The 18,122-nt window shown below is 42.5% G+C and overlaps 1 protein-coding gene across 3 annotated transcripts in view; it reads left to right on the top strand.

Annotated features, from left to right (window-relative positions):
• The window catches only part of LOC126262928 (cyclin-Q), a 59,435-nt gene extending 45,151 nt beyond the window's left edge, over nucleotides 1–14,284 (top strand). For all 3 annotated transcript variants that reach the window (XM_049959853.1, XM_049959854.1, XM_049959855.1), the window contains 2 exons: nucleotides 13,317–13,451; nucleotides 13,531–14,284. In XM_049959853.1, coding sequence (XP_049815810.1) covers nucleotides 13,317–13,451; nucleotides 13,531–13,623 — 228 coding nt within the window. In that variant the 3' untranslated portion in view covers nucleotides 13,624–14,284. The remainder of the gene's footprint in view (nucleotides 1–13,316; nucleotides 13,452–13,530) is intronic.
• Nucleotides 14,285–18,122: the final 3,838 nt, after the last annotated feature.

Below are 18,122 nucleotides of genomic sequence, written 5' to 3'. Positions count from 1 at the left end.
GTCATCTCATTTAAATCCTGTCTGCCTAATAAACTACGAAACTAGAGTGAGACAACAGCAAATGCGGAAGAATATATGTATCGTGTCATGTTTATATTCATATTATTCTTATGCTGAATAGTGATACAATCAGAAATGAAGCAAGGCAACTGACTAGATTTTTAAATCTAAGATGCCTCTAATTTCTGTGCAGAATGTAATGTACTAAAGAGGCGTCTGCAAAATTTTTGCTTAACTCTCAATCAGAACAACTTCTATCATACATAGTCTATTATTTGGTTCTTGTTGATCAGTATCAAAGAAAGCAGCAGTGTAAGTAACAACAAATAGCAGTCTCTTGCTGTTGTTTCGCTAATGAGAAGCAGCGGTAGTGCGCACAAAAGCAATCCATGCCGCGAGAGGTGACAGGGTGTAGACCCTCATTATCAGAATTCGACAGACACCTATAACAAAGAGAACGGCACTTATCAGATCAAAGCAAAATAAGGAATCAATTCAAACCAGGCGAAGCATCTGAAAAAGGAAGGGTACCCGTATAAATACGGACAGAGCGCCTGATGCATTGCAATGGCTTGCTGGTAAAGCTTAACGGCTAAGCTGAAGACTCAAACCAAACTACTATAGCTGTATCTTCATCCATTCGACCTAAATTGTGTCTGTTAACAATGGACCAACTTTGTTTTGATTTGGAGGTGCGGTCTAAAACTTTTCTCTCTCCGTGAATTTCGAGTCTCAAATTTCAGGTGCAGCTTAGATTCGGGGAAATTTTTTTTCCTCGATTTCGTGTCTCATTTTTCAGGTACGGCTGAGATTTGAGTGCTCCTTAGATTCTAGTTAATATGGTAACCTCGGAAATATACGAATGCAGCGGGAAGGCAGGTTTTCTTAAACAGTACATGCTGCCAGTACATGCTCAGAGCTGAAATCACGTGTAAGCAGTAGCTTCTTCCGCTTCTGACTACTTGGGGGTATTGCTGTTTAGTGTATAAGCAGTGAGAGATAGCAGCCAGAATATACATGGAAACATTTTTTCTAGACTGCCAAGCCTCCAGATGCGCATATCTGTCTGAGTTAGAGTGGCGGTGTACTTCACGTGACTTGTTTTGTTTGTGGCACGTTTTTCAACCTTTTCGAAGCTATTACAGTTCCTGCATTCGACTATTTCATGTTTAAAATCCATTGTTAATAGTAAGGTAAGCATATCAGATGTTTATCCATCACTATACGCGGGAATCTAACCAGAAATGGTATGAGAAGCATTTAAGCAGTACAAAGCGCAAACAGGGGTTTCTCGGTCGTTGGAGCCGCACATGCACACAAACGCCTCTGTGTGTGTGTGTGTGTGTGTGTGTGTGTGTGTGTGTGTGTGTGTACTTGGAAGTAGCTGTCTGGCAGCAGCTGAAACGAACCCATTGTTACACCTCTTCCAAGACTAGCGCCATCTACATCTTTCTGAGATGGAAGGACAGAACGGAAACTGTCAGTAACAGAGACGGATGATGTGAATTTCTCGCACAGTTGAAGTAGTTCATAACATTTTCAGAGTGCAGTGGTTTTCCGTAGTGCCTAAACAGAGTATAACTCGATACCAGAGTATATATGAGTTCATTTATCCATGGGTTATCCTTGACACCAAATTACAAACGAATGCATTGTGCTCTTGGTGCAAGATAATAATAAATATTTCGACAATGGGAAAAATGCTTTGGACAGCCACGCTAACAGCCAGAAACGTAAACTTTCCACAGACAAACAAAAGTCTTTTCTGATAAATATATTTATGCAGCAACAAGACTCCCAAAGCAGTGAGTCAGGTAACCCTATTTTGTATACGATTTGGTTGTTGCCACAATGTCATCGTTCTAGATGAACAATTAAAATATAGGTATCTTTGTTGAACTGTATTCCTTGAGACAATGAGCAGATGTAGGGGAGGAAGATGTTGATTAGAATTATCTTTGCGTTAAAATTGGTAATCTAAAACTTTTATGCCTGAGAGCGTCATCCTCTGTGAACATGAGCCATTACAAAAAGCAACCTGTCTTGATCATTACATGTTTTGTTATTTTATCTTATTTGTAACACGCAAATTGTATTTGGAGTCATTTTTTAAAAAAATTAAGTTAATCTGTTCTTTGTTTGATTTTTGAATTATTTGTGTTGATTTTGGAAATCATTGCATTCAGTCCACCATGACGATTTCTGCTGTATTTCACAATTTTTACCAATAGTAATTGGCAGGAATGCATGTCAGATAGTCTTGCCATATGACTAATTAGGATGTGCAGTTAAGAATTGTAGAATGTCATTTTTAATGGAAGAATTCTTTTAGAAATTTTTTCACCCAACATCGACTCACAGCTACAGAAAGAAAATAGTTTAACAAAGAAATCCAGGATTGGTTTATTATTATTTTAACATGAGGGCATTGTGGCAACAATCCAATATTTTCATTATAATTGGCAAAAAAATCTAATTATACATTCTGGTACGTATTCTTCCAAGGCAGCAGATACCACAGAAGCAGGTGTGAACCTTCAACTTCAAAAAACTGGCCATCTAAACAATCTTTAGTGCAGTCTTTTTTATCATTGTTGGTCAGTCCAAAGTTCTGCTGCTTGCATATCGTCACTTCCGGAAATGTTTCCAGAGAGGCATATTGTGTCAAAAGTTCAATTGCAAATAACAAAAATTGCATACGGTATTGTTTATGATACTGCTCTACATGTTCATGGCGAACTTATTGACATGATTAAACAATGTGATTATGTTGTTCTTGAATTTGATGATAGTGTAAACATTGTTTCTCGAAAAACTCAAATGAACATTCATGTTAGATTTTGGGATCGAAATAAATCACAGCTTTCAACCCGATGTTTTGACCCTATTTTTATTCAACGCACAAGGGCCTGTGACTTACTAGGTGCTTTGAAAGGATTTTTTGGTGTACAGGACCTTCCAAAAATTTTGCAGTTGGCAATGGATGGACCAAGCGTGAATTTTAAAGTTTGGAAGAACATGGATAATTAGCTGAAAGAAATTTCTGAAAACACCCAACTCTTACAGGCGGGTAGTTGCAGCCTGCATGTAGTTCATTAAGCTATCAAAAATGGCATGTCACAAACAAATTGGGAAATTGCACAATTTTAACAGCCTCATATTATTAGTTTCATGACTCACATACAGAAAAGAAGTCAATGTACAGCCTCCTCAGATTTTCCATTGCAATTCTAAGGGACAAGATGGATTAAAAATGCAAATGTGGCCGAATGAGCTGTGAAAATTCTTCCCCATCTAAGAAATTATGTTTCTCAGTTGACTCAAAATAAAACTGTATCTAATTCAGTGAGTTTTAAAACTGTATCTGAAGCATCTAAAGACAAATTCTTAGATCCAAAATTGGCTTTTTTTTCTCCCTCCTCCAACTGCACATGCATTCAGATATTTCTTACACGATTTCCAAAGTGATGTACCTATGACTCCTCTTTTGTATAATGAATTGTTCACTCTTACTTGCCCTTTAATGCAGAGAGTTGTCAGATCAATCATTTTGGTAGATGGAAAAATCCCTCATGAAGATCGACATGAAGGATAAGAAGAATCTGATCACGGCGCAATGCTTTGTATTGGATTTTACTACACAAGATACCCTAAAGAAAGTTAAGGACCCAACTGACATCTTGAGTCTTAAAGAAAAAATGCATTCTTGTTTTATTGCCATGATACAATAGCTACTTGAAAGGTCACCACTGAAATATAAACTTACATGTGCCATTTTATGCTTGGACCCTTCAGCAGCATTAAATCAACAAATAGCTGTAGAAAGGTTAACATTCTGCCTTGAACTTCTCGTCTCTAATGAAAGGTTATCAGGTGTAAAAACAGATCATATTGACCAAGAATTTATTAGCATTTGTAGAAATGCTCATATACAAAAAGAAATGAGATTGTTCAAAAGAAGGGAAACTTGTTTGGTTGAAAGTGGTTGAATGGTCACAAAAAGAATGTAGATTTTCTCAGAAGCTTTTCAATACTTTCGCATGAAAATGCTGTTGTGGAACGAGGTTTTCAGTAAATTCTGAATGTTGAGAATCTGAATGAAAAAAGTCTTGTTGCTCAAAGATACATTTATGCTACGGTCCATGATGGTGATGTTGACAATTTCAAAATCAACATAAGTTTAAAACTGTCTGTGAATAATGCAAGTTCGTTGCATAAAGATGATAAAAAAGAAACTAAATGAAACTGAAAAATAACAAGAATTTGCCAGAAAAAATACAGTCTGAAATTAAGATGTTGGAATACAAGAAAACAAAACAGCAGAAATTCTACATTGGAGGAAGTAGTTTTCATCTAAATATTTTTGTTGGTTTTTGATCATATTGTTTATAATACAAAACCTGTTATTTATATAACCAAAAGCAGAATTTGTTTCTGTTTGTGAAAGATAGGTAGACCTGTATACATATTAAGTGATTTCATAAAATACTATTAAAATTGATAAAAAGAAAACAATATAAATAAACTTGTAAATTATAGATTGCAGCCATCAGTTGTCCATGCTTAAATTTTATTATGCAGATCTAGATTTCAGCTAGAAGTTAGCCATTCTCAATGCACTATTATTTTATGCAGATCTAGATTTCAGCTAGAAGTTAGCCATTCTCAATGCACTATTATTTTATGCAGATCTAGATTTCAGCTAGAAGTTAGCCATTCTCAATGCACTATTATTTTCACTCAAAGCATGTAAGTCCCTGTTGATTGGGCTTCAGCCACAGTTCATTGAATACTCAATGAACCAATGTCAAAATATTAATAAAAAAGAACAAGAAATATATTTGGTCCAAAAGTTCCGAAACAATGTAAACAAAGCTTTTTTTGTGTATGAAAATCATGAAGTAGATTTCAGAGTGAAGTGGGAGATATGCCAATAGTGCCGCTGAACAGGCACATGGAGATAACCCATAGTGGTTAAATGTTTTGTTGGAATTGCCGTCCTTATCAGCCAGAATAATGCATTCTGTTGCCATTAAGTGATTATGGAGAAGTGCATGTTACTTCAGTTCACAGCTTTTATAATTCCAGATAAAGGGTGCAGTGATTTACTGACTCTTGGAAAATATCTTTTAATAGTCCTGCAAGGCTAGTGAAGGACGTGTGGTCTTCGTGGAAATAGGTTTCATGTTTTGTTATGTGATTTGCACAATCACAGTGCTTGTGAAATTAAAATGGTTTTTATCGAAGAATGTGTAATAATACTTTGCCACACACTTATTGAGTATAAATGGGGGTTTCCCGGGGTTACTAGTTCGTTTAAATGAAATGTAAGACATGAAGGTCTAAAATGTTGAACACAATGCACTGGTGTGTCGGAATGACAATTGCAGTATCGGCGCTTTTACACAGCTTGAGGCAGACCAGACCAGGCACTGTGACAGTTTAACGTAATGGTAAACAGGAGCTATTGCAGGATGAGCCAAGCCATTTCTACACTGCCATGGTATGGATTTCTTGTTCTGAACAGGACTGGAAATGCACCAGCACAAGAACTGGACAACGAACCAGTATAAATGACGATTAATTTTAACACCACTTCTCTGTCTAATGGCTTTCAGAGGCAACAAAAATTTGATTTTCAGTATTTCACATAAATAATGAACAAATATAAGAATTTAAAATGCTGACACAATCTATTCACATAGAGGTATAATCTGATATGAAAAGTTCAATGCAGAAGGCAAGTATTACAGCTATAAAATGTATATATGTCATGAGTCAGCATAACCCACCGCATGCACATATCCAGACTACACTAATTCTGTATTTGAGAATGAGAGCATTTGGTGATTTGCAACAAACAATATACACAACTTCAAACCTTACAAAACGTTTTCTTGCTGGCACCACCCCAAAATGATGAAAGAAAAAAGTTTATCACTTACTACATTTGTACTGTTCATTCAGTAAAACAGTCACATTGGCCTTGACATTTTAATTTATTTCTTCTTTACTACTAGCTGTATTTGTAACTAATTTTGTCGACAGTGTCCACGTAATAGCACCGTGTGTACCTGCAAAGTTGTATCATGGTACAACACTTGGTTCAAGAGATATGATGTCACCAACTTCCAGGTGTGTGAAAAACTAACTTTTCTTAAAACAGAACACAATTCCCCAGAATATACTCGTGCATCGTTTGATAGCAACACGCATTAGTTAATTTGTGACTGCTGCATTTTACCTCCCATGAATTTCTACTTCTACAACACAAGCTTCAAAATGCTGATCACTAAAAAATCTAAGATTATCTATTTATTTATTTCTTAGAATGAGTTATAAATCCTCATTCAATTTCACTTTAGAGAGTAGTTAGTTCTCCCGGAATAACTATAACCTTTGAAGTCCTGAATGTACCTCCAAAGTCTTATTATGTTGAAAATCGTATGCACAGGTGATAAGAGACACAAATCAGTCAAAAATACAGGAAAATAGTTTAACTTTCACATACATTTTACAGATGGTGTCATACCTCATACCTGCAGCTATGTTCATACAAAGTTGTAGAGATTTTGCACCCACAGTATCATTTACATGCAACATTATCTGTTGGACTAGCTTCTTTGAGTGTATTTTATCTTCATAGTGGAGCAGGCAGTTAGTTGGTTCTTGGCATCCTTCTTGTGTGAATGCCTTTTTACATGTCCTTGGTGCTTTAATAATAAAATCCTGCAATTTCATTCTACAACCAAATGAGTGTTTTTTCGAGTATCAGATCAACAACATTAGCTACGAATTTGATACATGCAGTCTGAACAACAAAATTTTCCCAAGCATCTTGAGTAATGCTCTTTTAGTGACTTACACTTAAGCTCAAATTCACTTCTTATGCCCCTCCCTGGGGGCTTGCCACTCATTGGCAGGTTCATGCTTGGCTACCAAGAGGCCCCAGCCATTGCAGCATCTTTTCCCTTTGGTGCTGCATGTCTATCCTCCTGCTATTCCTTTTCCGCTCCCTTGGGGAACATGTCTGGGCTGTTTTTGAGAATGTGTTTCACACTTTCAGTAGCTGGCATCAGAACAGTATCACATTTTTGTTATTCCTTTTTTCTTCATTCACTTTCTCCTATCCTTCCTCCGCTTCAACGTTTGAGGTTCTTCTTTTTCTTCCTCTTCCCAATGGGCTGCTTAAGGCCAGCCAACATGTCTGATGGCTAACAGGTGATTGAGTAACGTGTAATTCCCAGCCCCAGCAGGTGCTGTTCACACATATCCTCTGGTACAGGCAAAGTCCTGGAAGGGGTGATTACTTCAGCTGCTACCTTCCTAAGTCGCCAATTTGTCCTCTGTCAGGTGTTCGGGAGGTGTGACCTGAGGTGGGTTAGTCCTCCCTCTGAGGGGAGTCCCCCAGTTGGAAGGCATGTGCCATCAGAGACACTGGCAATCATGGGGATTTTCTCGCAATGAGCCAACCATCATCTTCACAGTCAACATCGACCAAACGTAAACAGAATGGAGCTCTTGATTCAAAGACCTTCCCAGCTGCAGCATGTTCCTCATGGTTTCACGTACTGAAGACAGTTAGTCCTTTGCAATGATAAACCCATTTCTTATTCAGTAAGATGTTGATGCAATTGCTGACCCTGAGAAATCCTGATTTCTTTTACGCAACGGCACTTTGCTTTTTGCTTCTGCATGACTTTCCTGTTTGTGTTGATGCCCATAGAAGTCTGAATTCTTTTACCACTCTGATCTGGATGTCATTGCAGTCCATTGGTTGATGAAAAAGGTATATGCATCCTTAGTTCCCACGTGCACTCTTTTTCTAACTGTTGATAGAGTGGTGCTTCTGCCCAAAATCAACGGAGGCTGTGAAGTTATCACAGTCTGACCATACATTGTAAACCCGATATGCTGCTACCAGTGTCATCATTTCAACCACACTAGTGTGTCCTGTCAACAATTGGCCAAATATGTAACCTGTCGTAGGGGTGCTCACAAGGGCAATTGTCCACCTCATTCTCCCCGCTGTTTAACTGCAATGGTGAACATGCTACACCGTCTCGAGGTCATTCAATGTATCTTGAGGAGCGGGCTGTCCAGGAGATCCGAATAAAGAAAAAAAGTCCCTTACCTGGTCGCTTGCAAGTTACTGGCTAGTCACAAACCCTGTTCTTGCTACATCTCACTCCATGAAGGGCGTGGCCACGCAGACATGCCACCTCAAATTCAACAATACGGTTGTGAAATTGTCCAGATTCATAGTAGCATTGATGTCTCCTCGTCCAGCTGAGCAACAAGCTACCAAACTTTCGCCTCACGGGGCGAAGTCACCTGCTACACAACAGGCAGGGTGGAAAGAACAGAACAAATACTCCTGCGAAGACTTCCTAAGTCCCTCCAGCCAACAAACATGCGAGTCTTCCTCTGCGAACCAAAAAAGACTCCAAGAAGTCAAACAAAGGCAAACGGTCTTCCCCTTCGCTGACTCTGAGATCCTCTTCGACAGTGTCGCCACATGATATCCTCACCCAGCCGACCTCCGTTTCACTGCTGCACACCACCAAATATTTTTTCTGCCATCTATTCAGCAGATTGACAGATGGAGAATGCAAACACCTCTGTATATTTCAGAGAACAGGATCCTCCAGCCTCTGCACCCTGTAGTAGTGAGTCTTTGAAGGTTGGCTTTCAGCAGCCGACGAGGTGAAACCCCTTCATTTTTTTTTTTTACCTCCTCCCTGTTCCTCATTATGGCTCTTCAGTGGAACGTTTGTGGCCTTCAGTCAAACAAAGAGGATTTACAGCTGCTCTTAGAATTGCAGCGTCCACTTGTTCTCTGCCTCCAGGAAACAAAATTGCATCCTCACAACCTTTTTGAGCTCTCACATTTCTTCTGGGTCTGTTTTGACCTTCCCCCTGAGGATGGCATTTCACCTCATGGGCGAGTCATGCTGCTCTTATGGGATGATGATCATAGTCAATCCATCTCCCTGACTACCCTCCTTCGAGCTGTTGCAGTTCTCCTTTTCCTTCGTCACTTGACCTCTTCCCTTTTTACTGTTTACACCTTCCTGTCATTCGATGTCACCAGGGCAGACTTCCTGCAGCTTATTGGGCAGCTACCTCACCCCTTTCTGCTGCTCAGTGACTTTATTGCGCACCATCCCCTTCAGGGTTCTCTAAGAACCTTTCCAGAGGTGCCCTCGTTGCTGACCTCAATCAACGTAACCTTCTCTGCCTTAACACAGGAGCACCCACGTGCTTCCAGATGCCATGCATTTTGACCTTTCTTTCAGCACCGCCCAGCTTGTCCATCGTCTCAAGTGGTCCGTTCTCTCTGACAAAAACTCGAGCAAGCATTTCCCGTGTGCTATCCGTTTGCTGACTCCTAGCCCCACCTACGTGCACATTGAAATGGCATTTTATTAAGGCAGACTGGAGGCTTTGTTCCTCCCTGGCGACCTTCGACAAACATTTCCCCAGTTCTGATGACCAGGTAGAATATCTTACAAATGTTATTCTTCATACTTCCTCTTTACCACACCATGTCCTGGTCCCGTGGTGCAATTCATGGGTGGAGACATGCTCACTGCCTTTTTAACCATCATTCTACAATGGCAAACTGGCATCCATTATAAACAGTTGAGTGCACAGTGTCGCTTTGTCCTGCGGGATAGCTGGATTTCATTTACTAGTTCTTCTAACACTTCCACTCCCTCTTCTGTTGTGCCCTTGTCCAATGGCTCTATGGGACCAAGACCCATTCCCCAGTTTCCAGTGTGACAATAGCCAATGATGTCATAGGGGACCCTATAGTTATCTCTCAAACACCTTGGGCCGCCATTTTGCGGAGATTTCGAGCTTCTCACACTATCACCCTAGCTTCCTCCATCGGAAACGAGCAGAGGAGGCAAGGGCAATACCCTTCTCTTCTCAGAATCATGAGTGCTGCAATTCCGCCTTTACTATCAGGGAGCTAGATCATGATCTCCCTTCATCCTAATCCTCCAACCACAGGGACAGGCGATGTTAACATTCAGATGTTGCAGTGCCTTTCTCTTGCATGCAAGCACTTTCTGCTTCATACGTTCAACCGCATCTGGGGGGAGGGCATGTTTCCCAGACACTGGCGTCAAGCCACTGTCGTATCCATACTAATCCTGGTAAGGACAAACACCCTCCTCCTAGTTACTGCTCCATTTCTCTCATCAGCTGTGTTTGGAAGGTGATGGCACATATGATTCCTGCCTGGCTGGTATGGTGACTCAAGACTCGCACTTCACTAACCACTGCACAGTGTGGATTTTGAGTGCGCCATTCTGCAGTTGACAGTTTTGTCACTTTGTCCACCCATGTCATCAGTGGTTATCTGCAGAAATCCCAGATTGTGGCCGTGTTTTTCAATTGGGAGAAAGCCTAAGACACTTGTTGGAGGACTGGTATTCTCTGTACTCTCTACACATGGGGCTTCCATGGCCGCATGCCCCATTTCCTCCAGGAATTTTCAAAAGACTGAGATTTCAAAGTATGTGTGGGTTCTGCCTTATCCAAGAAAACATTGTGCCTCAGGGTTCCGTCCTGAGCGTCATACTCTTTGTTGTCTCCATTAACCCTATTGGTCTGACTCCTGCCAGGCATCTCTGGCTCCCTTTCTGAACGACGATTTTTCCATCTATTGCAGTTTTCCATGGATTTGTCTCATTGAGCAGCTTCTTTAGCAATGTCATGATCGTCTTTACTTATGGACCATTGACAATAGCTTTCGTTTTTCCACTGACGAAACCATTTGTATAATTTCTGGCGGTGCATTTGGTTTCTTCCACTGCCTTTACATCTTTGGCCTGTTGCTCTTCCCTTTGTTGAAACTGCAAAATTTCTGGGGTTCATACTCGATAGGAAACTTTATTGGTCCTCCCACGTCTTACCTGACAGCCCACTGTATGCAGTCCCTAAATGTCCTGTGTGTCCTCAGTGGTACTTCTTGGGGAAGAGATCAAACCACCCTCCTCCATTTGTACTGGTCCCTTGTCCTTTCGAAACTATACTATGGGTGTTTGGTTTATGCATCTGCACGTCTGTGCCTCTTACACTTTCTCCTCAGCAGATAAATGTGCTGTTTGTCCGCCATGCGTGGCCACCCATCCTGTGCCTCCTTCGATGACACCTTTGATCACCAGTACGTAGTGCTTCCCTGTTACCTCCTGGAGTTTGCTTTCAGCAGCTTGACTTCACGCTCCCGGCAACTTTCCCAGTGTGTGTGAACCCTTCACCATCTTGGCTTCGTGCAGTGGCCCGTGTTCACCATGGCCTTCATTCACTTCCTAAGGACACTGCTCCAGCCTCCCTCTATCGCTTTCAGTTTCATGACCTTCGCATGGATTTTCGCGTTAGCACCTTTGTGTAAACTGATGGCTCTCGATCTGACTGTGGTGTTGTGAGCCTTTGTCATTGGCACTGATGTTTTTCAGTATCGGCTTCTGGAACACTGCTCACTATTGAAAGTAGAGCTCTTTGCCCTGTATCGGGCCACACAGTACATCCAGCGGCACAGGCTTTTCAATTGCGTCATCTGCTCCGACTCTCTCAGTGCCCTTCAAAGCCTCTGTGTGCTGCACACTTTTCATCCCTTAGTGCAACAGGTTCAGGAAAGCTGTCACTTGCTCACTCTTGATGGAGCCACTGTGATATTTATGTGGGTTCCTGGTCATGGCAGTGTGGAAATGAAGCTGCTGACACTGCTGCCAAGGCTGCAGTCCTTGTATATCAGCCTGCTAGGTCTTACATTCCCTCCAGCAACTCTGTGTTGTCATCTGTCAGCAGGTGCTGTCAGTTTGGCATCACTACTGGTCCTCTCTTCATGGAAACAAGCTCCAGGTTATTAAGCCTCTCCCAGTGAACTGGATGACCACCTCTTGGTCCTCTTGCCGTGAGGAGATCTTTCTAGCTAGGTTGTGTATCGGGTAGTACTGGTAGACCCCAGAATACAAGATACATATTTGGCTGAAGCAATTCCATAATGGAGGAGTGATTTTATTTGTAGAATTAAATTATCTCTTACTATCAATATGTGCACTGTGTAGACTAAATACAACCAGCATTATCTCTCTATGATTTGCAGATAGATACTTTGAGCTGATTTAAAGTGCTCTTTTCTATGTTCTACCCCCAGGTTGTGTGTTGATTCAGAGGTTGTCACCCTATAACAATGGGAGTTACACTGCTGTTGATAACTGTATGAACGTGGCTGTTCTGTCACTGACTGTCTCTGTAACCCATCATAATTGGTTGAATTTTTTTCATTTCTAATACTACTAATGATGATAGTGATGAAATTTCTCAGAATGTTTTTCTTGGATTCCTTTCAAACTCTGGACAGGACACAAAAGTAAAGGGCATCTTCAAGATTTCCCAGGCATCAAATACAACAAAGAGAAAATTCAAGTAAGAAAATTATTAAAATCATGTGGTGACATAAAGGTTGGCCATTACTTAATGTCAAGTCAAAATTTCTACCTTTGCCAGTAGATAAATTTACTGTGGAAAATAGTAATCCTAGTTTACAAAGTTTGGATGGTCCTTCTTCAGGGAGGAAAGAGGATTATTTGGTGAAGGTTAGAAAGGGGAAGATAAAGGCAGAAAAAGATATTGCAATTTTTATGTGCTATTAATTTTTTGTACAGTGGAATTTATGACTACAGCACATTTAAAGCCGGCCGGAGTGGCCGTGCGGTTCTAGGCGCTGCAGTCTGGAGCCGAGCGACCGCTGCGGTCGCAGGTTCGAATCCTGCCTCTGGCATGGATGTGTGTGATGTCCTGAGGTTAGTTAGGTTTAATTAATTCTAAGTTCTAGGCGACTGATGACCTCAGAAGTTAAGTCGCATAGTGCTCAGAGCCATTTGAACACATTTAAACACATTGAATCATTATTTAGTGGATTATAGAAGAACCCTTCTTTTTAAGGAGATGTTTATGTTTTTACAGATAAAATTAAAAGAAAGTACCTTAAGGACAGTATAATGTTTATTGGGTCCAGTGTTTCAATTTATGCACAAGATTCAGAACTCATTGTTGATGTGATAAATTACATATAAAATGTAATGAGAAAAAAGTGGAGAGAGATGGGGAGAGGAAATAATACTTAAAGAGCAATGCTCCTGTTAAGCCACAAGTTTCGTTAATACTAGGTATAATTGTTGACTGTATTGATAAACCATGTTGTCCGAAGGTAGCATGCATAGTCCATGTTAGATGCGAAGGGAGGACTATGAGAAACTGAAAAGTGAAAATACAAACTTTGTTCCATTTAATTCCAGGATTTCCATTATGACCCAGCAGTACTGGACTATGAACCTCAGCATATAGCTGTTGCATGCATAAATCTGGCACTTCAGTGCTATGGTGTCCAGGTACCATTGACAGATGAAGGAGAGGAAACTCCTTGGTATTCTGTAAGTAGTTATTTTCTTGGTACCTTTAATTAATTTCTCTCCTTTTCTACATGACTTACAAACTATCTCTCTATTTCAGGCATTTGTTGAAGACCTGTCAAAGGAAAAGTTGTGGGAAATAATGGAGAAGCTGATGGAAGTTTATGAAGCAGATTCCAATGTGCAGTGCTAAATTAATTAATTTTTGGGACCTGTTACCACAGTGTGATAATGTTGAACTCTTTCTCAAGAGAAAACAATTTTGTTTTTAGTTTCAGATGTAAATGAACTACAAAACAACTTATCTTGCATAAGTTGTTCCTGTGCACTGTTCGATTTTGTCTGCTTATTGCATAGTTACTCTCGAAGAAAGATAAACATGTTTTATGTGAAATTTCAGGGTCTATGAAAGAAGTGCTCTTTTTTGCACATTTAAGATGCCAAGTTTGTGATGTACACCATGAACTATATAAGAAATCTGCATTTCTAGTTTTAACCAAGTGTACAAATAAAATTTTTATACATTTGTGACGGTTTGAAATATTAATGCATATTGTTTATACTGGACTGTTTTGTTTGTGGTGTAAATAACTAAAAGTGACACTATAGACTAAAAACAAATTTTTGTGAGAATATGTCTTAATTTCTCTATTGAACGTCAGTGGCCGTAATTGTTGAGACAACTTCAGGCTTTCATTGTCTCTGGTTCCCCATGAAGCATGTATCATATTTACCTGAGCATAAGATGACCTTGATTATAAAGTGAAAGTCTTTTTTTCGAAAAACATTCTTGGGGAAAATCTTCTTAACATGTTCTTGCTAATCAAAATTATAAACTGTTTTATTGACATAAACTTTGCCTAAAAAGTTAACATTATAGCTATTCTAAATTTATCCCATTTATTAATTTTCTACATTTTGATAATACAACGTGAAATAAAATAGAGAGAGATCGTTTATATTCATTTCCGGACGATTTTCTTTTCTACATTTTTCGCTTATTAACCTTGTTGTCAGTGGTATCACTATTTTTAATCACCATCATCCTAGTAGCATAACTCTGAAATTTATATCTTCATTGCCACAACCAGCATACAGCACACCTGTTTTGCTCCTATCATATGTCATGGTGACACCACCAACATTAGAGCAAGAAACATCTAAGTACGCCACTGATCCTCATCTAGACTTTCACAGTCTTCTGCAGAAATGGGTGCTATTTTTAAGTATTTGTCCAGTTTTAAAGTCAGTTCAATTACAGCCACAAATAGACTCAAGCAAACTGCAGTGTAAATGTGTTAGATGTTCCTAAAAAGACAAGGTACATAGCATAGATTCCCATGTTGCTCAACGTGATGTATTGTATTCCCCACTCACTACTTCCATACCTGCACTCAGCCAAGCTGGTATCATTGTTCCCCTCCAACCCTTCTGTAGCGCTATGCTGACTGCAGGAGCTTGTAGGGTGCAAGTCATGTAACAACAGCAACTAATACATAAATAAAAAATCACAATGATTCAGTTCCAGTTTTGAACTTCTGTTTGTCCTGCAATCGAGTGACATCTGTTGATACTATCTCCACGATGGATCTTGTTGCTGTAATTATTCTCGCCACAACAATTAGTCAGTTTAATATGATTTATTTTGTTAGAGATTTCATCCTCAATTAATTTTTCTTCTTGTTTCATCTGTATGTCACCATCACCTGTTCTAAAACTGATTAAAAGCTGGTAATGTAACCAGTGTTCAGACCAAATTTCTCATTTGCAACCTTTTACTATTTATTACAGTATCTCATAGTCAAATAAAATATTGATTCTGGGTTTAGAATAAAGTGATTTTTTGAAGAACGTTTGGGGGCAGCAGTAATATTTGTGCATGGCATTCATGCACATCTGAAAACGTTTGTTACAAACTTGTTCAGATACAACAAGAATTTGTAAGATGATGAAATTTAGTGCTTTTTCCTCCTATGTTTCAAAAAATTGCTAAATTTCAACAAGAGCAATAACTTGTAAATTATGGTGGCTAGTCCATAGTTTCTTGTATTTCCCTTGCACAAGCACTGTGCGAGTCAGTCAATTGATTGTTCAAGCAACATCGATACTGTATCAAGCACTTTGGCATATTTGGGAATCTTGAGCATGTTTGAATGTAAGTATCATTTGCCCGGCCCTGCCCTTACAAATTCTTCAAAATAAATCTCAATGTGACCTCAATAGCCAAAGTTTCATTTCTAAGTGTAACACAACCTATGTACTCTATTAAACAAAGTAAAAATGTTTACCTCGGCAGCAATAGTTTAATCTGCGAATATAAGATGACCTTGTATTTTTAGAATGATGAATTTGGGGGAAAAAACCTTGCTTTATAATCAGGTAAATGTGGTATTCTGTACAACATGTGTTAATGGCCATATTCCTAAGTTAAATCCTATGTCTTTTATCATGTTACACTTGCATTAATACAAATGATGTCCCTTCAGGGAAGGATGTACCAAGAAACATATATATATATATATATATATATATATATATATAAGAAATTACGAAGAGTCTTTATGGAAGATGATTTATACCCTGCATCTGCTAATAACCCCCTACCCCCTCTCTCACCCCCTACCCCCTCTCTCACCCCCTACACCTCTCTCACCCCCTACCCCCTCTCTCACCCCCTGCCCCTCTCTCACCCCCTCCTTCCCCCCTCTCTCACCCTTCCCCCTCCTTCCCCCCTCTCTCACCCATCCCCCTCCTTCCCCCCTCTCTCGCCCTTCCCCCTCCTTCCCCCCTCTCTCGCCCTTCCCCCTCCTTCCCCCCTCTCTCGCCCTTCCCCCTCCTTCCCCCCTCTCTCGCCCTTCCCCCTCCTTCCCCCTCTCTCGCCCTTCCCCCTCCTTCCCCCCTCTCTCGCCCTTCCCCCTCCTTCCCCCCTCTCTCGCCCTTCCCCCTCCTTCCCCCCTCTCTCGCCCTTCCCCCCTCTCTCACCCTTCCCCCCTCTCTCGCTCTCCACCTCCTTCCCCCCTCTCTCGCCCTCCACCTCCTTCCCCCCTCTCTCGCCCTCCACCTCCTTCCCCCCTCACACGCCCTTCACCTCCTTCCCCCCTCTCTCGCCCTCCACCTCCTTGCCCCCTCTCTCGCCCTCCACCTCCTTGCCCCCTCTCTCGCCCTCCACCTCCTTGCCCCCTCTCTCGCCCTCCACCTCCTTGCCCCCTCTCTCGCCCTCCACCTCCTTGCCCCCTCTCTCGCCCTCCACCTCCTTGCCCCCTCTCTCGCCCTCCACCTCCTTGCCCCCTCTCTCGCCCTCCACCTCCTTGCCCCCCCTCTCTCGCCCTCCACCTCCTTGCCCCCCCTCTCTCGCCCTCCACCTCCTGTACCCCCTCTCTCGCCCTCCACCTCCTGTACCCCCTCTCTCGCCCTCCACCTCCTGTACCCCCTCTCTCGCCCTCCACCTCCTGTACCCCCTCTCTCGCCCTCCACCTCCTGTACCCCCTCTCTCGCCCTCCACCTCCTGTACCCCCTCTCTCGCCCTCCACCTCCTGTACCCCCTCTCTCGCCCTCCACCTCCTGTACCCCCTCTCTCGCCCTCCACCTCCTGTACCTCCTCTCTCGCCCTCCACCTCCTGTACCCCCTCTCTCGCCCTCCACCTCCTGTACCCCCTCTCTCGCCCTCCACCTCCTGTACCCCCTCTCTCGCCCTCCACCTCCTGTACCCCCTCTCTCGCCCTCCACCTCCTGTACCCCCCTCTCTCGCCCTCGACCTCCTGTACCCCCCTCTCTCGCCCTCGACCTCCTGTACCCCCCTCTCTCGCCCTCGACCTCCTGTACCCCCCTCTCTCGCCCTCCACCTCCTTTACCCCCTCTCTCGCCCTCCACCTCCTTTACCCCCTCTCTCGCCCTCCACCTCCTTTACCCCCTCTCTCGCCCTCCACCTCCTTAACCCCCTCTCTCGCCCCCTCTCCCTCCTTCCCCCCTCTCTCGCCCCCTCTCCCTCCTTCCCCCCTCTCTCGCCCCCTCTCCCTCCTTCCCATCTCTCCCTCCCTCTCCCTCCTTCCCCGCTGTCACTCCTTCCCCGCTGTCACTCCTTCCCCGCTGTCACTCCTTCCCCGCTGTCACTCCTTCCCCGCTCCATCCTCACCCCCACTCCATCCTCCCCCCCACTCCCTCTTCCCCCCCACTCCCTCCTTCCCCCACCCCCTCCTCCCCCACCCCCTCTCCCACTCTCTTGCCCCCTTTCTCCCCTCTCTCCCACTCTCTTGCCCCCTTTCTCCCCTCTCTCCCACTCCCTTGCCCCCTTTGTCCCCTCTCTCCCACTCTCTTGCCCCCTTTCTCCCCTCTCTCCCACTCCCTTGCCCCCTTTCTCCCCTCTCTACCACTCCCTTGCCCCCTTTCTCCCTCCATAGATGTGGCGGCCTCTACTGCCCTTGTGTGCACTGTCTGAGTTGGCCTGCTTCCTGGAGGTCAGACAATGTTCAACTGACTTTGGCCCTTGTGCCTGCAGAGCTGGAGCGGTGACCTGCATAGTGATGCTATGTTGCGGGTTGGCGGCTTTGTTTCGGCACCTCGGAAACGTGCCAGTATACCAATCTCGGTAGGTGATTTCTTCATCTGTGAAGTCTGGTGGAGAAATATAGGGAGCCTCTTAAAGGTAATACATGTATGACACACACTAATCAAGTTCCTTGGGTTACAAACTAT

This window comes from Schistocerca nitens, chromosome 6 (assembly GCF_023898315.1).
Source record: "Schistocerca nitens isolate TAMUIC-IGC-003100 chromosome 6, iqSchNite1.1, whole genome shotgun sequence".
Classification (NCBI taxonomy): Eukaryota; Metazoa; Arthropoda; class Insecta; order Orthoptera; family Acrididae; genus Schistocerca; species Schistocerca nitens.
Note: the sequence above shows the minus strand (reverse complement) of the source record. Positions and strands in the feature narration are given on the sequence as shown.